The 27,995-nt window shown below is 38.1% G+C and overlaps 1 protein-coding gene across 2 annotated transcripts in view; it reads left to right on the forward strand.

Annotated features, from left to right (window-relative positions):
• The window catches only part of plcb1 (phospholipase C beta 1), a 61,026-nt gene that overhangs the window by 13,579 nt on the left and 19,452 nt on the right, over positions 1–27,995 (forward strand). Inside the window, exons 4-14 of one of the 2 annotated variants that reach the window (XM_055171445.2) lie at positions 785–809; positions 1,861–1,874; positions 13,845–13,985; positions 14,381–14,460; positions 16,366–16,419; positions 16,501–16,576; positions 17,389–17,489; positions 19,273–19,448; positions 23,158–23,304; positions 26,953–27,110; positions 27,518–27,600. In XM_055171445.2, coding sequence (XP_055027420.1) covers positions 785–809; positions 1,861–1,874; positions 13,845–13,985; positions 14,381–14,460; positions 16,366–16,419; positions 16,501–16,576; positions 17,389–17,489; positions 19,273–19,448; positions 23,158–23,304; positions 26,953–27,110; positions 27,518–27,600 — 1,055 coding nt within the window. The remainder of the gene's footprint in view (positions 1–784; positions 810–1,860; positions 1,875–13,844; positions 13,986–14,380; positions 14,461–16,365; positions 16,420–16,500; positions 16,577–17,388; positions 17,490–19,272; positions 19,449–23,157; positions 23,305–26,952; positions 27,111–27,517; positions 27,601–27,995) is intronic. The other variant, XM_055171446.2, reaches the window with a different exon arrangement.

Raw genomic sequence — 27,995 nt, forward strand, 5'->3', positions numbered from 1 at the left:
TGAGTCTGTATCAGATTTTGAGGAATAATCAATTGTTTGGAGATTGTTAATGGACATTTTTGAGTGGTAAGTTTGTGTTTTTTCAGTATGGACCTGCAAAACATAACTGTAACGTCAATAGTGGAACTTCAGCCTAAATGTTAGCATATAACATTAACTAGCGTATAGCGCTAACTCAGCAGTCACAACTTTGTTTATAGCATTGTAACAACAATGTACTTAAACTTAACACAGTTGGTGTTATGTTGAGATTGGTCTGTTTTCCAGCGGCACGAGTTTTACATAAGAAGAAGGAAACAATCGTGTTTGAGGCTCATGATGTCATTGTTATTATTCATCTATGCCTACATAAATACAGTTTACATTCTATGGCACCTTTAAATGTAAATGTTCAAGAATCCATTGACTAATGTGAATTTTAGGCAGCCGTGCTATCGGAATACGAATTTTGTGTGTTAAAAGCTTTTTGAGATCTTTGTTTGTTTTAGAGTAGCCATGTGTTCTGAAGAAACCCTTTGACAAATGCAGTTGTCACTTTAGTAAATGACTGAAGTGTGTGTGTGTGTGTGTGTGTGTGTGTGTGTGTGTGTGTGTGTGTGTGTGTGTGTGTGTACAGAACAGGATTAAGCATTAAAAGGTGAAGTGACAAACGATGTGTATGATGCCAGTGATGTTGCTATAATTTCTCTCAAAGCTTTTCATACTCTTGGTTCATAGTATTTTTGCAATTTCGCTATATAATGTCAAACTTCTGCTCTTATATATTTTTGTTTCTTCTTTTAAGGGCCATTTCCATGAAGGATGCAAAGGCAAGCATATTTTAATATGATGCCTATTATGTATTATATTAATTGACTTAATGTTTGATAGTCAAAGAGAAAGTATACTGAAAAGTAGAATTTACTTAATTTCCATATGTGTGAAATTTACTTAAAAAATATTTGTGCAAAAAATCTACTTGGTTAAGTAAAATTACACATATGTTATTTAAGTGGATTATACATGATGCAATTAAGTTGAATGTACTCAATAATATTTAGTTGAATCTACTACGGCACATATTCATTTTTTACAGTGATATACCATTTTATAAGATTATAATCTAGTTATAAATATAAAAATAAAACTATATATTCTATTCTATTATATATATATTTAATAATTTACACATTCTTCTTTGGGGTTTTTTCCGTCTTATAAGTAATTTGAAACAATGAAACATTGTAAGCGCTCTTTACTAGATTTATAAATAAATGTGACTTGCCTTCACTTATTAAAGGTGCAGTGTGCACATTTTAGCGGCATCTAGTGGTTGCGAATTGCAACCAACGGCTTAGTCCACTGTTCACCCTCGCTTTTAAAACACAAAGAAGCTATTGTAGCCGGCACCGGACAAAATGTCATCGTCGGAGACAACTTAGTAAAAAAAATTGTACATTAAGAGCTTCTGTAGAAAAATGGTGGCACAAAATGGCGACTTCCACGTAAGGGGACCATCGGTGTATGTGGATAAAAAGGTTTCGTTCTAAGTTAATAAACACATAACGGTTCATTATGAAAGTCTTTATACACCCCTGATAATATAGTTTTGTATATAATTTTGCATTTCTGTCAAGAGATCCTTCTAAAAATGACACACTGCACCTTTAATATTTTGTTAATGGCTACTGTATATTCAGTTTAGTAACTTGAACATAAAAATGTTTTGTGTATGTAAAAATGAAATTACCAAGATTAATGAATAGTGTAACAGTACTGTTTTATTATATTATAGTACGCAAAACATAACTTATTTTCTCTCTCTTTCTCTCTGTCTCTGTCTGTCTCTCTCTCTCTCTTTCTCTCCACTATATGACACAGATCATCTTTTCAGAGTGAGTGCAGGATGACTTGGGTCTTATGATTAAGAGTGTTTTGGGGAAATGCAGTGTGCGAGTGTCAAAGCCGGCTAAATAAATCTTATAGCACCACAATTACATGAAAGTGTCCATGCGCCACAACAAACCGTCCATCCACCCTTGGACGTAGAGGTCGGAGCCATTTACAAAGACAGAGATGCTGTATCATTTTGAAGGGGTTACAAAGAGACGTTGCCAAAATGAAAGATATTGGGCCTTTAAGCAGCCAATAAAACAACAAATGAAGCATGCAAAAGAAAAACACAACACTGCTGTTTTTTATTTGTGGAATATTTACACTTTATTAATACTGTGAATGTGTTGTCGCTCTGATGTTCATATGTGTGTTTGTGTTGGTTCATACGATGCGTGATGGCTGCTTTAATATCAAGAGAGACTGAAAGATATTGAGATCATTTTTATCCGATGTCACTGTGGAGTGTGGCGCGAGTGACGACAAGCTCCAATCTGGGTTTTTCCGTCCCAGAGCAGTCGTCAGATCCTAATTGCAAGCTGTTAAATTTTACCGGTTTGTCAAGGAAAAGAAGAAGATTTCATTGCTAGCACACTGAGAAATATCCGCTTGCTTTTGTTTCACGATTGCTTTTTGTATGGGGCGGTTAAAAATGTGTTGTTAATTGAAAAGAAAAGCTATTGAATTGTGTGGTGCTTATAAAGCTGACAGCACATGAATGCCGAATCGGAGGAAGAATTAGTCATCTTATCAGGAACATATCCCTCCCGTACGGCAGATCTTTAACTTGTTCAGTGCGGTCGTGGCATCTTGTTAACGTACCGAACGAGTAGAAAAGCTTCCTGTTCATTACTTCATTGAAAAATGGAAAAGATGATTAGATATGAATCACACACATGCATAAATATTGCAACAAAGTGATTTGTTTTAATAAGTAGAGCGATGTTTACATGAGCCCATCTGTTGAAAAACAGCCAAAGCTTTGCTAATGACCGTATGTTTGAAATCTCAAAGGATCATGTGGCTCGTCTTAAGAATGTTTTTGGACATTTGCACAATAATATTCTTAAAATCTTATAGTATAGAGGGGAACGAGACTTTCATTTATATTATTAAAAGTTTCATTTAATGAAATTGATAGCAATGGTTCTTGCAGTAGTTCATATAGAAGCATTAACTGATGGAGAGGTGCGGTTTATCCGGGCGTCTATCCAGACTTTCAGCATTTTAAAGAGCTGATGTAGGAGTTTGTAGTGAAGTGATGCGGTGCAGGTCTGATACAGTTCATTTCTCAAAACCTGCAGCTCTTAGGAAAAGCCTGCAGAATTGCACCCACCATCATTTTTTGGGTGTTAAAACAGTGCAAACGTTGAGTACAAATAAATGGCTTTATCGATTTTGGCTCTCCTTTCTTTGGGGTAATGAGGCGTTCGAGCAGATTGAGAAACGGGTGGTACTGCAGGCTGAATGATGTGCATGTAAACCAAACAAATGCCTGGAGGAGGATTAGTGCCATGAAATCAATCCACCCATATGCCAGCAGCTGCAGTGACTGATGCTCAGATCTTCAGCCTACGCTCAGGTTTAACTTCCCAACCTGCTCGTCACGTCACGTGTTACAAAAGAAACTCAAGTGACATGTAGATACGCTCATTATCAGTCTTTCATATACCTCCTGTTTAGGGTTAGTGGTTGGTTTTATTCAGTTTTTGATTTAATTTGTCTGGTGGACAAAAATGGGAAATAAAAATGGATAGACCTGCATTGACAGATAGACCCAAGCAATACATTATCTTGAGATAATCCTAAGTACACAATGCAGCTAAATTCAGCTTTCACTCCACCTTTAAGTGCCGGTTTACTGGACAGAGCTGATCCTAGTCCCAGATTAAAATGCATGTTTGAGCTGCCTTCATTTAAGGGTGCAGTGTGTAAATTTTAGTGTCATCTAGTGGTGAGGTTGCGAATTTCAACCAACGGCTCAGTCCACTGCTCACCTCTTGCTTGTGAAACGCATAGAGAAGGTATGGTAGCCGCCACCAGAAAAAAAATTCATCAACGGAGACAACTTAATAAAAAAATTTGTCCGTTAAGGGCTTCTGCATGGCGTCACAAAATGGCGACTTCCACGTAAGGGGACCCTCTGTGTATATAGATAAAAACGTCTCATTCTAAGTTAATAAAAACATAACGGTTAATTATAAAAAGGTCTTTATACACCTCATATAATATAGTTTTGTATATTATTTTGCATTTCTGTCAAGAGATCCTTAAAAAAATTACACACTGCACCTTTAAAAACACTAGTTATAGGCCAATATATTGCACATGCCGATATTTTGATTTTTTTATATGCATCGGACGAAAAATTGTTTCGATTGGTCAATTTCTCTATTACTTAAATTTGTTGTTTGTAATGGAAAGACATTCAGTGTCAATGTAAAGACAAAGTCTGACAGACAGTAAAATAACCAAATATTATTCACTTTATAAGACGTTATGCTGTGTCACACACACTAATTCAAAACATTTATACAAACAGTGCTATGAGATATCAGATCCACATTAATTATGTCTTGGAAATATATTTTTTTGTGCTTTAAAAAAGTATTTTTTATAAATGTTATGCATTATTTAGTTTCACCAATTTTCTGTTTGTTTCTTATTTGTTATATCGGACTCATATTGGCAATACAGCTTTCGTAAAGGTGGAGTGCACGATTTCTAATAAATGCTATGGAAAAGGCAGTCGGGCTGATTACCAAAACACACTTGTAGCCAATCAGAAGTAAGCGTAGCGTGTCTACTAACTGACATCATTGCCTGGGTTACATATATGTGGGGTCTAACTCTATAGCACTAACTGTAAGGAAGAGCTCTTAAACTTCTTTTGTTTATAACTGTTTATCACTTCCATAAATTGTTAGATTTTAAGTATTCACAACATATAGTCAGTCTTCTCCTAATGACTAAAATGGTACTTTATCTTTTCTTTTCTAATATTTTAAAGATAAAGGGCTAAACCGCCTTTCAATTGTACACTATCCGGACACGACTGTCGGAGTTCGCCCCCTAGTGGCAGTAGTGAAATTTTAGCTTAATCGTAAATCTGTGTCAAGGCAAGAGCTTTTAAGCTACGTATGTGTTTATAGTAAATAATTTGATTATCAGGAATCAATTGTTTTTAAAGGATTATAGTGTTTCAGATAAAGTTAAGCAAAAATGATTAATTATTTTCAATTTGCACACAGTGTTTTTATTGGAATGCGCTGAAATACATCACTTGCACAAGTTTATTTTTTTATGCATTCAAAGCTCAAATTGTATCCGAAAATTACGCACTCGCAGATGGTTGGCATCCCACGCAGCCCCTTTCTGACTCTCTTTCCGGCTTATCTGCCATTATTTGTCATGTACAGTGGAAAGGTAAAAGTAACCACACTGATTTTAAATCAGACAAAGATGCCGTGCACACAATTTCCAGGAGTGACATCTGCATTGTACTACCGAATGAACTGCTTTAAAATGCAGGTAGTGGCATCCGCATTTACAGAAATTCTTCACACTAAGTACAGAATCAAACTAAACAAAAGTTGTTGATTGTTTTATTTAAACGTTCATCGGGGATGTTTTAATAAAGAAGAGAGGGTCTCACTTCTGTATGCACCATGCAAAAAATCGCAGGAAAAAAGTTAGAAGCATGTAGTTCTGATTTTGCATGGAAAACAGCAAAAAAGAACACACCATTAATTAACGGAAATAAATCCAAATGCTTTACGTTAAAAACAAGTATGCTTTAATAACTCCAAAAAATTTGCTTTAAAGCCAAGCTCAAAAATGGTTAAAGGTGCAGTGTGTAAATTTTAGCGGCATCTAGTGGTAAGGTTGCGAATGGCAGCCAACGGCTTAGTCCACTGCTCACTGCTCGCTTTTAAAACACATAGAGAAGCTACGATAGCCACCACCGGACAAACATGTCATCGTAGGAGACAACTTTGTAAAAAAAAATGTGTCCATGAAGGGCTTCTGTAGAAAAATGGCGACTTCCATGTAAGGGGACCCTCGTGTATGTAGATAAAAAGGTCTCGTTCTAAGGTAATAAACACATAACGGTTCATTATGAAAGGTCTTTATACACCCCTGATAATATAGTTTTGTATACTATTTTCCATGTCTGTCAAGAGATCCTTCTAAAAATTACACACTGCACCTTTAAGCTCCGACATTGTTAAGCCAAAAAATACACAAACTATGCTATGCAAAGCAGCTGCACACAAAACACTCGTCCTCTGTAAACGGTTATTTATTAAAATTGCACAACATAGCACTGTGAAGATAGCAGAGCGTTGCTATGGTTACCTCTGTGTCAATCATTGCAGTTTTGGAAGTGAGTTTTGGTCCACACACACGGAACGATAATGTAGAGGATTTACTCCCGCATTTAAATGCGTCCTCACTCCTGATACCCAAGAAAACCAAAGCAATGACCCAACAACTACCCCGAAGACCCTAGCTACCAAATTAAACACTTCAGCATAGCAACACCCTGACAACAATCTTTAAAGTTTTTTATGTTGTCGATTTGCCAAGTCCTGAGCTGTCAAAACCTAAAATCAAATAAAAAAAATTCCAGCAAAAATATTTGCCTACTGATTCATTTTTAACAAATAATCATTTTTTTCTCATTATTTCTGAAGTTTTTTTCTTGCATTTAATATTTATGTTTATTTATCTTCATATATTATGCATAAAACAGTAAAACTGATAGTTTTATAATTATTCAGTTCTGTTCCCAATTTATAAATTCTGATCCGTTGAGGCGCGTGACCGTAATAATTTCACATCTGAACTGTCTCAGGATTTTGACGTATTGTTTGCACATCTGCAGTTTTACGCTACCACCCAGCCTTCATCTAAACCCAGTGCTAACACATGATGTTTGTTTGTCTTCATCATGAAAAGGCCGTGCTGTGTATCACAATGAAACGCGTTAAGTGAGGTCAGGCGCTTTGATTGTAAGGGATGGACTGAGCTCAAAGCCAACAACCTCGGTTAAACCAGATCCAGCGTGGCCCTTTACTTTGATATGACACAGTTTGGTTAAATCCCGCTGCCAAAGGCTGCAAGGCCTTGATGCATGTTGCCATAGAAACACTTGTGGAAAAGCTCCCTGTATGTGACCGAAGGCAAAGGCACCGGAGCTAATGAGGTTGCGAGAAAGGACATCCAACATGGCGAGGAGCCTGACAGAGGACAAAGTGACGACAGCGACAATGGTTTAGTAGTGCAGAGCACGGTCCACCCCGCGGCCCGTCGCCGCTGACTCGTCCGATTTTTAAAACCCTCCTGCCGTCAGAATAATGAATATCCGTTCTGCAGAACTCTTTTGTGAGCGGGATAAAGCCGAGAGGAGTGTAGTTGTGTAGTTCAAATTTATGCGTATGGTATGTTTTTTTTTCTGCGTTTATAGTTTTGGATCAGGATTGAGCGAACCTTTTCCTGTGGAGGTTGACACTTTTGGACTGGTAAACAGCCACACAGCATTATCAGCTGAATAGCAATGACCTGGCAACCATCCACATTACCCTAACAACCGCATAGCAATGTGCTATAAAACACAACCAAGCGCTCACAAGCACAGCGCTGCGTCTGCACGGTCAAGTGCCTCTCATTTTCTTCAGCAAATAAAGTCAAATAATGTTTGACTTGTGCATTACCTTACCGTAAATGTTTAGCTGGTAGTTTTTACAGTAACGTGCACAGTACCCGAGTATTGTTTGATCACGAGCAGCACCGAATTCCAAAAGACAAATGGAAAAATGCAAAGGTCCTCGGTTTCATTCAGAGTAATTACCACGGCCCTCGGCGCGTCTGTCAGTTTGCCGGCGAGATGTAATATATGCAGGTGTGCAGATAAATCTAAATCCAATTTATTTCCCTCTCACCAGGACCTTTCATTCCGACCGCCCATCCTGGGGAGAATCAAAAGAAATATGCATCAAACATGCAAACGTGAGAGAATTGCTGAGTTTATGGAGATAATATCTGTATTCAAGAGCTTGACAGCTAAAGGATGTGTTGAAAACTGTGTCATTCAAGGATTGCATATTGACATCTTTATGATTTATAAAACGATTTTTGTTATCATTCTGACCATAACTTCATACATTGTGTATTTATAAAGATAGTTGTGCATTAACACCTACGTGATTTACTGCGATATTTACCGTGCATTACCATCCCCTTTCTGGTTTTACCAAGATCAATATTTAATAGCTAAAACATTAAAATGAATCCTTTAATGCATGTTTTATGCAGGTAGAAAGCTAAAAAAATTAGGCTGTACCTTGTTCTTCGGCTTTAATTGTGCACATCTGTCTGGTTCACACATATAACTCCCCTTTTAAAAAGTCACTTTAATATTCAATAGCGGCATATATTATTCATATGATATTCAGAGCTCGTGTCTGTAGTACACACAGCATCTTTCTCTAATGAATCCCTGTCATTTATCACGCTGTCGCTGGCTTTAAAAAGAAGCGCAGCCGTGGTCGGTGTGTGCCGTCGCCAAAAGCCCCGCGGTCAGAAACATGAGACGTGGTGACTGCTGGAAAAGCCCTAAAAGAGAAAACATTTATAATCATTTCAATAATCTCGTACACTGTCGTTGGCATCTCTCTCTCTGGCGGGCTGTTTAGCTATATAATGGACTTTAAAGGTCTCATTTAATTGATTTACATCATTTACCAATGCAGACCTGAAAGACATTTGTCATCTTGTGGGAAGCGACATAAAGTCACAGATGACCCTAATAAATTTTCTGTGTTGGTATTGAGTTCTGCATGATAAAAATGACAGCATGCAAAAATAAATCAATTTTTGTTTCTTGGTAAATAAACTGATACACAATAAGAAGTATTATTTAAACATTGATCAAGAGAAAATCTTTTATTAATCTTTTAGTGAAAAAGTTGCTATAATTCAAACGAATGTTGATCGTTTGTATGTTTGGTGTGACTGGACGGTTTGTTGTTTTTTTTTGCATGAATAAAACATTGATGAATGTCATTTTTTAATGGATGTAAAGTGTTTGGAGTGAGATGTTGGCAGTTTGGAGACAGTGGCACCAATGAATCATTTGTCTCCTCAAGTGGGCATTTGAAAATATATTTCTCATTAAAGCCGCACTTTAATGACTAAAGCGTTTCTGTATCATTGATGCATTTTCCTCTGAAGTGCATTGTGGGTATATTGCTTCTTGTAAGTCACAGCAGAAATGGATCAAACGTTGGATGGAAAATCGTTGAGTGGCTTCTGAGATGTTTCATGTGGGATTAGGTTGCTTTTCTCGGTTTCTCATATTTATGCCATCTAAACATCTTTGAATCGGCTCGTGTTTGGTACTCTTGATGAAGTGTGTAAGTGCTCGACCCATCAGCGTTTGATTGAGGAGTTTTTGTGTAATGATCCACCTGGAGCTGATTGGAGTGTGATCCACCTGTCGTACACCTGCAGGTGCTGGAGAGGGAAACCTTTTTGAATACATAATATTTAGATTGAAATTAAGTCATTATGCTAAAACACTTTTTACCCAATTTTTGTGTTTTATGTACTATAGTTTTCTTAAATATCTAAACATCACAACATCGCTAAGCCATGCCTGAAAAACTTCCACTGGACAATTGTGGTTTAGCAACCGTAACCAGGCTCGGGATAGTCTCAGCCTCAGACGTCACGCCCACAAACTGTTGGCTGAACCGATGTCAGTATTGAAGGTCTGGCTACGCGAGACTAGGCTCGGGATGTCTGTCAAGCTTTCGAGCGAAGGAAACATGCAGAAGCGTTGTGCGTATGGATTGTTTAAATCTGATACCTGGTATCCTAAAAGTTTGGATAAGGTGATGGAATGTTTCCCTATCTCAAAACCTAAAACCCAAGGGGAGAAATTTAGGGGACCAGTAGGCTTTAGCTTCAATTTTGATAAAATTATTTTCTAATCGGTTCCATATTGTTTCGTGGATATATCTCTTGAATGCCTACTACAATCGCTTTTGTTTTGCTCTCTTAGATATTTCATCTGTTTGCCAAAAAATGACTAATTATCTTCTTGTGAATGTCTGACTGACACTGGTGCATACATACTGTAATAGAGGGTATGCATTGACGTCACTTTTCCACATGACTGACCACACGAGAGTTTGCCCGGTTGAGTGGCAAAACGTGCAACAAAATGGCTGGCTTTCATAGCGGCTGCTGCAAAAATCCCAGTAAAACTGACTATTATCAGCTTAAATTAAATTTAGTCGGACTTGATAGCAGAGATGGACAATACTTAGTTAGATTAGTTACATTTTCCAAGCATCTGTTGTTTATTAGGGTGTTTGTATTGGGAAAACATTTACTTCACTACATTCTAAAGCATATAAGCATACTGTGTACTTAATACCTAATTACATTAAAATTGTGTACTTTTACTTGAGTAAAATTACGTTAATGTACCTAAATATTAAATGTAAAACAAACACGTGTATTTATGAAATGTAATAGAATAAAAATTATAATATGCTTTGGAATGTGTTTTCAAAAGAAAAACACGGATAAAATACAAATACTTGAAAAAATACTTTTAAGTAGAAACTAAAACCTCTGCTTGATAGTGACCCTAGAAACTTATCAACCCACCTGTGGTCTATGGACGTTGGCATGAACAATCAATTTATTTCTCCTTTCGGTGTTTTTGTCAGTCTGTAAAACGCTAGCTCAGAATTATATCTTGTTAATCTGTTAGTACAGTCTATTGCACAACTGCTTTTTCGCATTTCAACGCGTTTTTACAGTGTTTTAGTCAATGTCACGCTGTACTCAAATGCTGCCGCTCTGTCTTTTGCCACTCAGTGGGTAAAACCGCAGTCCCTCTCGCCGATGGTGACGTCATGTGCATACCCTCTGTAATAGAAAGCTTGAAAGGCATAGCAACAGTAACTAAGGAGGGCGGGGCTTAGCGAAGGATAAATTGTGCCGCAGTGTTTTATTACACGGCTCCTTGGAATGCTTGATTTTGATTGGCCAGATTTGCAGGTTTGTTATTCCCAGATAACGACCACTCAAGACTAATAACACACGGTAACTCGGCTGCAGAAAATCATTTTGACAGCCAGGTACAGTTTAATAATGTAATATAAATATGTCTTTTAATGATAAAGCGCATACGATAGTCATGCAAATCTCGTCAGTAAAGCCGGTTCCTTGATTACTAGTAAATCGCCATCACCGTGTTCACTGACAATTGGGACAATTTCACATTTATTATCTCTGAAATTTTTTCCTGTGATATGTATGCGATATGCCCGAGCTTGTCAGTGAACTTACAGCTTTGTGGAGTAAATGCGGTTCCATTGGAAAGCAGGTGATGGCGATTTACTACTAATCAAGGAACCGGCATTACTGACGAGATGCACATGACAATCACATGCGATTTATCGTGCAGCCCTACCAAATAGTGTGTTTGTGATATTTGAACATCTTGTCTTATATTTAAACCGAAAGTAAACACGTTTTTCTCTTGAAAGGGCTGTATTTGTTTAAAATGTGCAAATAAAATATTTTAAATGAGTATTTAAGGTTTTTTACTAAATAGCCGTGTAATAAGCCCCTTCGCTTTATGTCGGGTCCTGATCACACTGTCAGGGCTTATTTCTTTGATACTGCCTATGCATTATCCCTTACATCTTAACTGTGACCCAGTATGAGAAAACCCAGCTTGAGCAAACCCAATTCCTTTTCTTTGTGATCTACTGTTTTCTACATAAACTCATCATAATGTAAAGAACATTTTGTGCTGAAGAAATAACCTTGCTATCTTTAATATCATCATTAAATTATGAGACTTCAGTCTGGATTTTATAGTCAGGGTCAGGGGCGTAAATCTCAGTGGGGTCGGAGGGGACATGTCCCTTCATCTGAGGGTTGTCCCCTCTAAAAACACCATGCATATTATAAATAATATAAAGATATATAAATAATTGTGTATTAAAAGTAGGAAAACAATACAAATTCAAATGGAGAAAAATGCTTTATAAATTTACAAACATTTAAAGGCAGGGTGCATTATCTCTGAAAGCCAATGTTGATATTTGAAATCATCTAAACAAACATCACGACTCTACCCCAATATCTGGACCTTCCTTTGATATGCAACACATATGCAACCTAGGCAACAATGTCAGTTCGTAGACACGCCCCTTAGTGCTGATTGGCTACAAGTATGTTTTGGTAGTCGGCACGACTCTCTTTTCCAAAGTGTTTTTCAAAAATCATGGATAAGTGTCCCCTCCCTTGCCTCACAGTAGTTTGTCCCACAGGGTGCATTCAAAACAAGATCGTACATCCTCTGAAGGGCACAATTGTGCAAGAGACACAATTGCGCAACTCCCTTTAGAGTTTATTCATTGAGAGTTTTTGATCTAGGAATACTTCTACAGTAGTTACAGTAAGTAGACTGTCAATGCAATTTTATTCAACATCGGATGAAGTGATTCTTTACTCTTTAATAGAGATGATGCAGAGTCATTAATAAATTAGACATGACAAAAAATTATGTATTTTTCACAAGTGCACTGGTGATTATAACGCTAGCTAACACTGGCCAAAAACTAGACTAGTCCTAGACTAAAATAAATGTAAGAGCTGTCAAAACTGAAAACATCTTCCACTGACATATCTTAAAATACATCAGTGCCATTTGTTTGCCTCAAAATGCACACAAGTAATGTTTTTAGTAAGGCATGTTTGTAATATTTTCTCAAATATCAAAGAAGGAGCGCATCCCGGACTAAAAAAATACGCTTACGTCGAGGTGATCTTTGGATAGGAAAATAGTAGTATAACAAACCAAAAAAACTCCAAGGCACTCCCTTAAAAAAGTAAATTATTACCTTTTTTACCTTATTACCTTTATTAATATGGCTTGGTCATAATAAACCTAATAAAAAACTACTACGGACATGGTAAATCCGACACGTTTCGGCAAACAAGCCTTCGTCAGGGGGTAAACACATATCAAAAAACAGGAAGAGACTTATAAACTTTGATATAATATTTTCTATTTAAACTAAGCCTAGTCCTGGTTTAAGCTAATCCCTGTTCTGGAAATCACCTCTTAAAGTTAAAAGTTCAAGTTTAATTGGTGGCATATTTGTAAAAAGCTTCAAAAACATTTCAATAAATGGTTTTAAAGAATATTAGGCACTTCTCTGTGTACACTTATCCTTACAAGTATTTGTTTTCTCTTCAAAAATTGCTCTTGAGAAATTTTGCATTTATTGTCCAGCACATAATTTACGCTCATGGACAGGGTCCCATATTTTAAATGAATATTGATTAGATTTGCAACAAACCTCTTTACTTGGAGTGTATCACTTCAGCGGGTAAAAAAACGGCACAGATAAATCTCTCATATTCTGCTCAAACTTCTCAGAGATGTGTCAGGAATCGTGATGTGCAGGAGAGGATTTGAATGCATTTCATAATTACCTTAATTCTTTCAAATTGAAGCTAGTTTCTCTTTCTGTAAATCTTTCTGAATTGTCATTTGTTTTGCAATTTAAGAAACAGGAGAAGAAATTGTCATTGCCAAACCTCCGAACCAAACATGTTGTTTCTAAAAAGCTCAGAATGTTCTTTTTTGAAGATACACCGTACACCAATCTCTCGTGTCTCCGTGCAGTTTATTTCCTTCAAGCGTGATGACAGTGAGTTTCCCGTGAGGTTAACTGTTTATCACCATCCATGCTTAGCATCTCAAAAAGAGTTTTTAACGGACAGATAGAAGTGCTTATGGGAAATGATTGTGGATGAAATCACAACAAGAGCTAAGCAGCTGAAGAGGCTTAGTGGCTTATGTTGAGATGTTTTATGAATATATTATTCCCCCCCTCCATCCCTGTCTCTCTCTCTCTCTTTCTCCCTCTCAGGAGGCGAAGCTTCGAGAGCTACTGGATGTCGGGAATCTTGTGGGACGGATAGAGAACAGAATGTTAACAGTGGTGACGGGTCCTGACATGGTTAATATACAGTACCTAAACTTCATGGCATTTCAGGAGGACGTCGCCAAGGTCAGCTTACATTAGCTCAGTGGTAGGGCATTGCATTAACAGCGCAAAAGGTCATGGGTTTAAACCACATGATAATTGTATATGCACTTGGATAAAAGCGTCTGCCAAATGCATAAATATAATATAAAGTATAAATATAATAGAAATGTGCTTCTAATATAAACTAGAAACAGAGCATTTAAAAAATATATGTTCTGATATTGATGTGAAAGGAAAACATAAAATGTAAGTTTTTAACTACAAATCTGTAATAAAAATATAATTATTCAATTATAAAAATGCAGAATAGACCTTCTATTATCGAGTAATGTGGTCATCACAAATGTAAGTCTGAGTATCAGAGAGCAGATTTGCTTTAATGAAAGTGTCTCTATTATTTGTGTTGTGTCATACAGGAGTGGGCAGATGAGCTTTTTAGTCTGGCGTCCAATCTACTCGCTCAAAACATGGGCAGAGAGTTGTGTCTGGAGAAAGCGTAAGAAACTGTCCTTCACACTTCAATCACATTTCACATACTGTAAAAAATAGTTTAAAACATATTTAAGTGATATAAAAATGGCAAAAAATTTGTTGTAACGGTGGTCGCCTAAACTCAATATACACCGTTACAAGGTAAATATAATTAGCATTTTTTATTTCAATTTGACAGGGACAATGCATTATCACTATAAAAATTAAAGTAACATTTTTTTTTCATTTTCAATTTTGGGTACAGTTTTCTATAATAAAGTGGTTCATCTTGTTTTTTATTTCATCGTTTTATTAATTTATTTAAAATGTACAGAAAATGCCTTCCATAAAAGCTTGAATGCGTGCGAAAGACATTTTATATAAGAAGTTAAAGCTTTAATAAATCTTTTTTGTTATATCAGGCCATTAAAGTAACAGTGATAAATAAGGATGGGGTGTGACAAGACACTCAATCCATGAGACGAGACGAGACACGAGACTGGGTTCACGAGAACGAGACGAGACAATATTTTTACACTTTTTAAGAAATCCTCAATGATAAAATAAATGAATTTATTTAAAAAAAAATTAACTATTCAAGGACTGGCCCTAAAAATTATTTTGCTAACTGATAATGAAATAATTTTTTCTTTTTGGGTAATAAAAATAAACCCAAGTGAGCAATAGCCTTTAAAATTACATAACGAAAATGCAATAATAATTGGTTCAAATAAAGTATAAAAACCAAGTTACATTAAACAACATTACATTAACAAACGCATTACATTTGTGGTCTATAAATAAAAATCATTATGTATGTATTATAACAAATGCCTGCAGGGGGCGATAGTGGACTCGTTTCGCGGATGCTATCTTCACTTTCACTTTAGACTGAGAAAGCTTATTTTAGCCAAACAATGTTTAAATCCATTTTAATATTTAATATGTCCATTTCTTTACACTAGAAATGATACAGTCACTGTCAATTTTGAGCAAGAACATGCAGACATTAAATCATGTAAACTCTGAGTTAATCTGCTGAGACTTCACACTGACACTGATCAACAGACAAACACAACGCGTTCAGACTTCATACGAGTTCCCAAACGAACTTTATTGGAAACCCAAACAAAAAAGCAGACGCAGTAAAAGACAGAATATAATGCATGCACTGTAAAAGGTTCAAACAGAAAGCTGCGTCCTCCGGAGGTCTCATATGCAGGCTGCATACGTCATCAAGGTTTATTTCAGATCATTAACTGAGCATTACATTCGCAAGTCATGGGCATATTAAAACGATTTGCCATTAACTAAATAATGAGTAAACTTTATAATTGTTAATATTCTCTAATAAAACAGTCTTTATGACGTAAATGTAGTCTACAAAAACCACCTCTAAAGGATGCAGTCTTGTATTTGAGAAACGGCCAGCATTTCACCTCCACGAGAAATCTTGTGACATAATTAATCTCACAAGACGCATGTAATCTCGCAAGATCTCGCCGTACGAAATCTCGTCACACCCCTACAAAATAATAATGCTTTTTTATACCACGGGCCTATGGAATGCTTTATTCTGATTGGTTGAGAAATGGTACATGGGTGTTGATTATTTTTCTGTAAACCACACACCTGACCTGTCAAATGTTTTAAAAAATAGGCACCAGAGCAATGTTTGTGGTAACCGTGGTATAAGAGGAATAATTGACTCCGGTCCTTTGAATTATTTGAAAATAATGCACATCCGTTTCTTGTCGTGCAGCATTTTCTTATAATTCAACGGCCCGTAGTCAATTATTCCTTACTTGCATGTCTTTTGCATTGCACACAAATAAACCAATCAGCTATATAAATCACTGGATATGAGGCACAAACCTCGTGTGAATGTGTTTTGTAATGTTTACGTGAAATAATTTTGGTTGCTTTTCAGTTACACGAGACTCAAACTGCAGCCCAATCAGGAGTCTCGAATTCCTGTGAAAAAGTAAGAGAGAAACTCTTCTCACTTACATTCATACTCATACATCTTTTTTGCTCACATGTCATCTCTCTCTATTTTATGAAGCATATTTCGTATGTTTTCGGCTGACCGGAAGCGTTTGGAAACGGCACTTGAGAGCTGTAACCTCCCGTCCGGCCGGGTAAGCATATGTTCAGATAATTGCTCCAGAATCCCGCTGGCAGAAAGGAAGACCTCATGTTTCCGCAGGAAGTGAAGCGCCACATTTACCCAAAACCCTGTCTGCTCAAATCAATGTGCAACACCTTTCTAGAGATGCACGAGTAGACGTGCATTAAGGGGAGTCTTATTTGTTTCACGGTCAATCTCAGGTTGAGCGCTACGCACGGAGAGATTTTGAAAATCCATAATGTTAAAAGGTCTCCGGAGGGCCGCAGAGAATAAAGTGTGTAGTTAATGAGAAATGATCGTCTACGCCGTTCTCTCTGTTCCTCACCTCTGAGTCACCCGCGCTCAAACCTTTCATGTTTTTTTGTGTCCTGCTTTTATATTTTTGACCAGCGAAGCATTAATCAGCCTCGGGTGCTGTCGGTCTTTCAGGCCGCCTGTCTCGCTTGAATATTTTGAATGTTTACTGCGAGAGATGAATGTTTAGCGTGAGTAATGCTTGCTTTCAGACAGCTTCATCCATTATTGGGTTTGTCGTAACAATCCAATTGATTCTGTGGCAGGTTAGGACCAACTCATTCAGTTTAGGGCTACCTCATTGTTATTAACAAGAGACACGAGTCATCAAATGATCTCCTCTTTTATTTTAGTTTGGGCCTCAGATATATTTTGTATGATGGAATGATTGATGGAGTGTTTGATGGATTTGTCAGTGTGCGGTACATAAATACAGATTAAAGTCAGATGATCAAAGTCCAGAACTGATGCATGTAGAAGGATAAATGTATGAAGTGTCTGACTGTCTGTGTGCTTTTGTCACTTCAGAACGACTCCATCCCTCTGGAGGATTTAACCCCTGAGGTTTACAAATCATTTATCAACAACCTTTGCCCGCGATCTGAGATTAACCAAATCTTCACTGATCTGTAAGTCTTTATTACATCATGGAGTAGTAAACTATTTCAATTTTGACTTGTGAGTGCTTTCATGTCAGAATGATTGGATGTGTGAGATAAGCGATGAATGCCACCATCATCTTGTAATTACAAATGCAAATTTGTCAAATTTGGGGCATGTCAATTAACTCTTTTCCCGCCATTGAGTTATCTCATCAATTAAGAGAAAACGTTTCCCTGCCAATGACGCTTCCCTGACGAGTTTTTACGGCTATTATCCGCTATTATCCACAAGGTGGCGCTCTTACCCAACTTATAAAACACTGAAGCATCCACTGATCCAAAAACAGTTATACTCTGTGTATGTTTTGATCATCGCTCCGAATCTGATCTCTAATAAAAGTCCTTCACAAAAATGCAATTATCTCAGCTTTTTGCTCAAAACTACCCATATTTAAGAAGTTATAAAGAGAGAACAAATGAAGATCTGATGAATTGTTTTATTTTGTTTGTTTGTTTGTTAGCAGAGGGTCTGTTCTTTCATTTGATATAATGTATGTTTATATGAAGAGTTTGGTTCCAAAACGCGATAAACACCATTTAAACAAAAACGAGTTACTGCCCAAATCAGAATTATATTAGGTCAGTATTTAAAAGTAAATTCAAAATTTTACGCAAAATACAATATCCATGTTATTCTGTCATCTCTTCCCCCTTTTTTCCCAAAACGCAATAAACGCCACTCCTCCTTTTCTGCAGAATGCAATAAATCCGCTCAACCAATCACAACACATTAATTAATGCACTTAATGTTTATTTTTTTATCAGCGTATATACCACTAGTCAACTAAATGAATATAACATGGCAAAAATGAATGCACATTTATAGATTGATTTAATAAATTTATTGCATTTTGCAGAAAAAATAATTTGTTTTTATAATAAATCTTTGAAAAAAAATTATGGATTTGAATTTTTTATGTTTTTATAACCTAAAGATGCTATGTGAACAGAAATTAGTGGTTTTCATCTTGTCATTTTCTTGGTATAGAAAACATTTTTACCGAAATGGATTTTAGTCAAAATGGATTTATTGCATTTTGGAACCAAACTCTTCATATATTTAATAATATTAATATTAATTTTTTTTAAATCATAAAAAATGCTGCCGCTGACTGGCATTTAAAAAAATGCTGGTGGGGAAAGAGTTAAAGACAGAAGCTAATTGATATCAGTTTAAATTTTGTAATCCTGAATGTTTATAGTAAAGTTAGTATGCTTTTTTGTAATAAATAACTGAGATTAAGCTTGCTAGAAAATACTTCTCGTATAGGCGGTTAACTGGGCAACAGACTGGGGAACAAAACTACATTTTCCATGATTCTCTGGAGGAGCGCTTTAAAGATAAACTCATCTTTTGACAAATATCATCCTTTAAAATTCATTTTTTACTTTTTAAGTAAAGATAAAAAATAAATATAAAATTAGTTTGATCCATTATTGAGCGCCTTAAGTGTATTTCACAAAGTATGTAGCAACTTGTTCTGAGAGCAGCGTAACACATAAACAAGCAATAAATCACATCACTTCCAATGTTAAACTGTTTTTTTTTTTTTGTACAAACTGTTCTGTTCACACTTGATTATGCTGTAAGGCAATATGACATCATTGTTGGCAAATTAATTATCAATACACTGAATTCACAAAATGTGACTGCTACATTGCACCTCTCTCTCTCTCTCTCTCTCTCTCTCTCTCTCTCTCTCTCTCTCTTTATCTGTGTGTCTGTCTCTCTCTCTTTCTCACTGTCCAGTGGTGCAATTGGTGCAAAGAACACAAACTATCTCACCATGGATCAGATGACTGACTTCATCAATAACAAACAACGAGACCCGCGGCTCAATGAGATCTTGTACCCACCACTGAAGCCCGACCAAGCCCAAATGCTCTTGGAGAAATTTGAGCCGAACCCAGAAATGATTCAGAAAGGTCAGTGTGAGATATTAGCACTGTGTCTTTCAAACATAGTGAACTGCCATTTTAGGACACCATAGGTTCACCTGTGAGGCTGTTGCACATGATTATTTTGTCTCTTAAGATATTATTTGAGCCGATTTTAAGACTGCATCTTCTTTGCAGAGAAGGCAATCCCAGAACGCATTGCATTTGATTGTGAGTGAAATACCCAATGAGCTTTGTGAGCCTATATAAAGTGTTTCATATCAGACACGTATGAGATTTCATTTCATTTACTATACTGCCTTAGAAGTCAGCTGACTGTGTAGGGAGCCGAAGGGGTTTTGGGAGAGAGGATGGTGGTTTTACTCTTGGATGACAATCTCCTAAAGATTTAAGGGTAACACAGTGTAACCAAAGAGCCGAATGAGCTGAGATTGAATGTGTTTATGTATTGATCGCTGATAAATGCATGTTAATGTAATTGTTTATTGCAGGTTATTACATAGGAGATTTTTCCCTTATGGTGTTGCATTGATTTACAGTAAATGCAAGTGATATGCAACAATGATTTTGCTGGTGATATAAAACAATGCATTACAGTTATAATTTACTTGTCTATTATATTTAGTAAACAATAGATTTTTAGAATCGCCAAATATAACCTGTAATATTTGAAAGCACTAAGCCAAATGTATTAATGGTAGAGATGCACCAATGTATCACCCAATAATCAGTATCAGACAATAAAAGCCATTTTTAACACTATTGGCTAACGGCCGATAGTTTAAAAACAGGGGATAGTCATGCCCAATATATCCTGTCAATCAAAAGAGAACAGGAAAATGCAATGAATTTGAGCTTTGTGTATAGAAAATGTCAAGAAACATCACTAGTTTATTGTTTAATATTAATGGTCATTATATAAATGAATAATATTTAGAAAATTTAATTTTCAGAATTTAGTTAATGCAAGTTAATATAACCACCTAATTATTGGTATCTGTATTGGCAGATATCAGTTTGAATAACTGTCTGTCGGTGAAAAATGTAATATCTGTGCACGTCTTATTAATAGCATTTCTGATTTTAATTATTAGCAGATTATTTATAGGTAAAAATTAATGTTTTATAAAATGTATTGTTTTCAGGGTTCCCACGGGTCCTTTAAATCCTTTAAAGTTTGTTAATCTGGTAAAAAAATTCAAGGCCCTTGGAACTTTTTAAAAATATACATACATAGACACAGGTCATTCAAAGTGCTTGAATATATTTTATGCAAGAAGTTTCCTGAAAAAAAATCAATATTATTCCCTGTGTAGTGTAGGATAATATCATTAAAATTCTAGACTTTTTAAGCACACATGCTAAACTGTTCACTTTAAATGCTTATATCTTTTCTATGCGAATGTTGATTCATACCAAAATGCTTTTTTGCATAGTTTTGCATAATGTCTCCGGTTACGTATTTAACTGTTGTTCCTTGAGAAGGAAATGATACACTGCGTCTCCCTTGCCATACTTCCTGCATCCCTGTAATATTTCAGATAGCGATATACTTCCTGGCTCCCGCGTCACCCTGTCTTTGTTTTTAAGCCTCACCATTGGTTGAATTTGATATACACATTCAGACACACTTACCCCTGGAGGTGTCCCCAAAGTGTCACAGCAGTAACCCAGCGCAAGTTCTTTCAAAAAGCAAACTGTAACAATGTATCTTAAAGGGTAACACGATGTAACCTTTGCTCTCCCTTGAAGTGTGTCCCCACATTTAGTCCTTGAATTTGAGGGGATTGGACCTAAGTTGCATGAAATAAATCCTGATGTGAGGAAAAAACATAATTCCTGTTTTGATAAACGTTGGAATCAACTTATTCATACAAGATGTAGAATAGGACATTCAAAAATGACACACCAATTTTTACTCTCAGGAGAAAGCCATCCAAAATGTTCATCTTGTCAAAATCCATTACATATCCTTCTAGACTGTATTACGTTTACCCCTGTGAGAAACCTTTTTTACTCTGTTAATACTTTTGAAAAGGTTTTTAATCAAGTGAGTCCAAACATGGTTTTAAGATTTCTAGAGGAAATAAATCTTTTTTAATCTTCCTTTTATTTAATTATAGTTTATTCTCGCCATGAATATAGCCTTAGAAGCTGGTATGGTGTTAAAAAAAAGGAAAGAAATAAAGTACTGGACCTGGAAAGTCCTTGAAAGGTCCTTGAATTTGAAGTTAACTAAGGTGTTGGAACCCTGATAGATGAACTCCTGCAAACAAATTCGTGCCAAACCCATCAGCCGATTTTGAATGTTGGTATATGTTGGTGTTTGTTGGCATTCATCAGATCAGTGTGAATTAGCCTTTAGATTTGGTTTTGGTTTCATTGTAACATTTTCCACCTTTCTCTTCGTTTCATTACCATAGCAACAGTAACTCCCGAGATGCAGTCCGTGCCTTCAGACGGCGCAGCCCAGCCGGTTTATTTATATCTCTCAGAGCACAAGGCTCCACGGGCAAACTGGAGATCAGGTCACTGGATGATAATGTGCGGGAGGCCGCCGGCTTGTGACAAGTGATTGATTGGACACATTGAGACCAGAGGGTCCAGTTATAGAGACAGATAAAGATGATCAGTGGGCTCTTTAGATGTGACACTTTCATGTCAGACAGATAACGAACTCTATTTTCTTAGTCGAATCTCAAAGACGAGTGAAGGACGGTCAAACAACCACATCACATATAGTATGCATTGTATTGATTGTAGATTTGAAAGAACAATTGGTATGTAAATGCAAAAAATTCTGCTTCAGTCTGAGTAAAACATGTTTCCCTGCTGGATAATCAGTCTGGTTTATGATGTGTTTGTTAGCTGGTGACCCAGCTTCAGATGGTTTAACTGGTTTTGCTCTCCTTCCATTAAATCATTTTAAAATGATTGAAATAGTTTTTCTTTCTGTAGTGCTGCGACAGCATTCTACAATCTTATCAGCGTTCTTCTTCTGTCCTCCATTTAACCCGACAAGACAATTGCAGAATATCTGCCGGCTGCAGTAATTGTAGTCTTTAAAAACCGTTTGACTCCCCTTTTCAGGCACAGCAAAGGTGGTTTGTGTTATTTTGGTGTGTAAATCAAAGGCTGTTTGCTTTGGAATGACAGGAACGGTGTCGGTCCCGACTGAGTTCCCTCTGAAACATTTCATTGAGTCTGCACATCGCCTTCCTGCTATCAGAAAAGGGCCACGGTTAATTACCTTTAGAGCTCTGCAAAGAATGAGTTTAATGAATGTAAACTGCCAGTGAGAATAGTCACGGGGGACGTCCGTACCCGACTGTCTCTCCCTTCAGCTGCGACTGCTGCTTAGTGAGTCTTGATCTTCCAGTTTGAGTTTAATTTGAAGTCTGTTTGCAATTGCAGTGCTAATTTACTCATCGAGACAAGTTGTTAGTTTAGGTGCGAAAGGAACAGGGATCATTTTCTCTTCTGAGGGAAAATAAACGTGGATCTCCTTTAATTTGTTCTGTCAGAAAATACTTCCAGATTATGGCAACATTTAATCATAATGTATAACATTCCTGTATGTAGCAACATTTAGAGGGAAGAAATGTACAAACAAAATGTAGTTTTCATTAGAATAGCGTATATTGATTACTGAGTCATAATAAGACCGGGTCCATTTGTTTAGAAAGTACACGGGTGAAAATACTGATTATATGTTAACTTGTCATTTGTGAAACAGGGCAAATCTCTGTTGAGGGCTTTGCAAGGTATCTGATCAGTGAAGAGAACAGTGTCATACCTCCAGAAAAACTCGACCAGAGTGAAGACATGACTTACCCCCTGTCTCATTACTTCATCAACTCATCCCACAACACATATCTCACAGGTAACACAGCTCATACCTCACAGGTAACACAACACATAACTCACAGGTAACACAGCACATGCCTTACAGTACTTATCTCACATATAACACATCCTGTACCTCACAGGTAACACAGCACGCACCTCACACCTGAAACACGACACGAACCTCACAGGTAACATGGCACAAACCTCACAGGTAACATAGCATGCATCTTACATGTAACACAGCACATACCTCACAGGTAACACAGCACATGCCTTACAGTACTTATCTCACATGTAACACATCCTGTACCTCACAGGTAACACAGCACGCACCTCACATGTAACACGGCACATACCTCACAGGTAACACGGCACATACCTCACAGGTAACATAGCATGCACCTCACAGGTAACACAGCACATACCTCACAGGTAACACAGCACATACCTCACAGGTAACACGGCACATACCTCACAGGTAAAACGGCACATACCTCACAGGTAACACGGCACATACCTCACATGTAACACGACACGTACCTCACAGGTAACATGGGACATACCTCACATGTAACATAGCATGCACCTCACATGTAGCACAGCAGATACCTCACATGTAACACGGCACATACCCCACATGTAACACAGCACATACCTCACAGGTAACACGGCACATACCGCACATGTACCACGGCACATACCTCACAGGTAACATAGCATGCACCTCACATGTAACACAGCACATACCTCACAGGTAACACAGCACATACCTCACATGCAACATGGCACATGCCTCACATGTAACATGGCACATGCCTCACAGGTAACACGGCACATGCCTCACATGTAACACAGCACATACCTCACAGGTAACAGAGCACAGACCTCACATGTAACACGGCACATTCATCACAGGTAACAGGGCACATACCCCACATGTAACACGGCACATACCTCACAGGTAACACGGCACATACCTCACATGTAACACAGCACATACCTCACATGTAACACGGCACATACCTCACAGGTAACACTGCACATACCTCACATGTAACACGGCACATACCTCACAGGTAACACGGCACATGCCTCACATGTAACACAGCACATACCTCACATGTAACACAGCACATACCTCACATGTAACACGGCACATACCTCACAGGTAACACGACACATGCCTCACAGGTAACACTGCACATGCCTCACAGGTAACACGACACATGCCTCACATGCAACATGGCACATGCCTCACATGTAACACGGCACATGCCTCACAGGTAACACGGCACATGCCTCACATGTAACACGGCACATACCTCACATGTAACACAGCACATACCTCACATGTAACACGGCACATGCCTCACAGGTAACACGGCACATGCCTCACATGTAACACAGCACATACCTCACATGTAACACGGCACATACCTCACATGTAACAAAGCACATACCTCACATGTAACACGGCACATGCCTCACAGGTAACACTGCACATGCCTCACATGTAACACAGCACATGCCTCACAGGTAACACGGCACATGCCTCACATGTAACACAGCACATACCTCACATGTAACACAGCACATACCTCACATGTAACACGGCACATACCTCACAGGTAACACGACACATGCCTCACAGGTAACACTGCACATGCCTCACAGGTAACACTGCACATGCCTCACATGTAACACAGCACATGCCTCACATGTAACACGGCACATGCCTCACAGGTAACACGGCACATACCTCACAGGTAACACTGCACATACCTCATAGGTAACACGGCACATACCTCACATGTAACACGGCACATACCCCCCCTTACCTCACATGTAACACGGCACATGCCTCACAGGTAACACGACACATGCCTCACAGGTAACACGGCACATACCTCACATGCAACACGGCACATGCCTCACAGGTAACACAGCACATGCCTCACATGTAACACAGCACATACCTCACATGTAACACGGCACATATCTCACATGTAACACAGCACATACCTCACATGTAACACGGCACATGCCTCACAGGTAACACGGCACATGCCTCACAGGTAACACGGCACATGCCTCACATGTAACACGGCACATGCCTCACAGGTAACACGACACATGCCTCACAGGTAACACAGCACATACCTCACATGTAACACGGCACATGCCTCACAGGTAACACTGCACATACCTCACATGTAACACAGCACATACCTCACATGTAACACGGCACATACCTCACAGGTAACACATACCGCAGGTAACACAACACATACCTCACAGCTACAGGAACACAACACATACCTCACAGCTACAGTAACACAGCACATATCTCACAGGTAACACAGCACATCCCTCACAGGTAACACGGCACATACCTCACAGCTAACACATACCTCAGGTAACACAACACAAACCTCACAGCTACAGTAACACAGCACATATCTCACAGGTAACACAGCACATCCCTCACAGGTAACACGGCACATACCTCACAGCTAACACATACCTCAGGTAACACAACACAAACCTCACAGCTACAGTAACACAGCACATATCTCACAGGTAACACAGCACATCCCTCACAGGTAACACGGCACATACCTCACAGCTAACACATACCTCAGGTAACACAACACAAACCTCACAGCTACAGTAACACAGCACATATCTCACAGGTAACACAGCACATCCCTCACAGGTAACACGGCACATACCTCACAGCTAACACATACCTCAGGTAACACAACACAAACCTCACAGCTACAGTAACACAGCACATATCTCACAGGTAACACAGCACATCCCTCACAGGTAACACGGCACATACCTCACAGCTAACACATACCTCAGGTAACACAACACAAACCTCACAGCTACAGTAACACAGCACATATCTCACAGGTAACACAGCACATCCCTCACAGGTAACACGGCACATACCTCACAGCTAACACATACCTCAGGTAACACAACACAAACCTCACAGCTACAGTAACACAGCACATATCTCACAGGTAACACAGCACATCCCTCACAGGTAACACGGCACATACCTCACAGCTAACACATACCTCAGGTAACACAACACAAACCTCACAGCTACAGTAACACAGCACATATCTCACAGGTAACACAGCACATCCCTCACAGGTAACACGGCACATACCTCACAGCTAACACATACCTCAGGTAACACAACACAAACCTCACAGCTACAGTAACACAGCACATATCTCACAGGTAACACGGCACATATCTCACAGGTAACACAGCACATCCCTCACAACACAGCACATACCTCACAGGTAACACAGCACATACCTCACAGCTACAGTAACACATCACATACCTCACAGGAAACACATAGTTGATTAATACATGTTTTAGTTTTTGTTATTGCTGAAACAACATTTAAATGTACTACAGGAGTAAGATGATTTTGCAAGGACCCTTTAATAAAAATGATATAAAATAATAGTGAACAAAATTTCTTTATGCAAAATTATTTATAAAGCAACACATTTATCCCATTTTAAATGTTCACGAAAAAAGAAAACTGGTTACAATACTTGTTTTATTTTGGTTCAGGAAAAGAAAAATAAGGATAAAATTGCATGTTAGTTGTTGTATAACAACTGTGTTTTTGTGTGTATGTGTGTGCTAGCGGGTCAGCTAGCAGGAAACTCCTCCGTGGAGATGTACAGACAGACGCTTTTATCCGGCTGTCGCTGTGTGGAGTTGGACTGCTGGAAGGGTCGTACGGCAGAGGAGGAGCCGGTAATCACCCACGGCTTCACCATGACATCTGAGATCTCATTCAAGGTGAACCGGATCCTCCACAGTCCACTTACACACTAACACAAGAGTTTAGGTTAAGATGTGAGCTTTTTCAGTGAAGTACTGTACTGCTTAAATTGTTTAGTCTGTGGTTTATTAAAGGTTTTGTGATATTACAATCAATAGTTTAAAGATGCCCAACAGATGATTTTTGTTGTTTTTGCTTTAAACAGAACCTGAATCCCAAATTGCCAGCATTCACTTTTATTGTTTTTTTATATTTTGGGTTTTATTTAATGCTTATACTTGCCAATAAGAATAGAATAGTATCTGCTGCATTATGAAAAAGAAGAGATCTTATACACCTTTAGTGTCTTGAAATATTTGTACAGTTATTTAATGGATTGCTGAAATAAACTCATTTAAATTCAATCTGTTCTTTCTCATTCAAGGAGGTGATTGAAGCTATCGCCGAGTGCGCTTTTAAAACGTCTCCCTTCCCCGTCATCCTGTCCTTTGAGAATCACGTGGACTCGTAAGTGTGGACGCACGCCGCGTGTCTCCAGAGCTCACTCTTACTTTCGGCTCGTAGCGCCGCTGATCTTTAGAGCCGACTGCAACTATGGCAACGAGGAGCGAAGAGATTATAGCATCTCAGAAATGCATCATTAATCTGCAGTCATCATTGTTCTCCAGTGAGGCGTCACGCGCAGCCGACGCTTTATTTTCTGCATGAAATCAAAGATGACATGATGTGCGCGCCGTCAGGCAATTTCATTTCAATAACATCACAGGTGGTTGCGTAGATTCTGGGGGAAAAGATGCATGCAGATGTCAGGGACCTGGAACAAAAATCATTGCCTTATTCAGGGTTTATCTGGTTTTCAAAATTCATTTCCACGAGAAGTGAGAAATTGCACGAGATGTCAG

This window comes from Misgurnus anguillicaudatus, chromosome 7, assembly GCF_027580225.2.
Source record: "Misgurnus anguillicaudatus chromosome 7, ASM2758022v2, whole genome shotgun sequence".
NCBI lineage: Eukaryota > Metazoa > Chordata > Actinopteri > Cypriniformes > Cobitidae > Misgurnus > Misgurnus anguillicaudatus.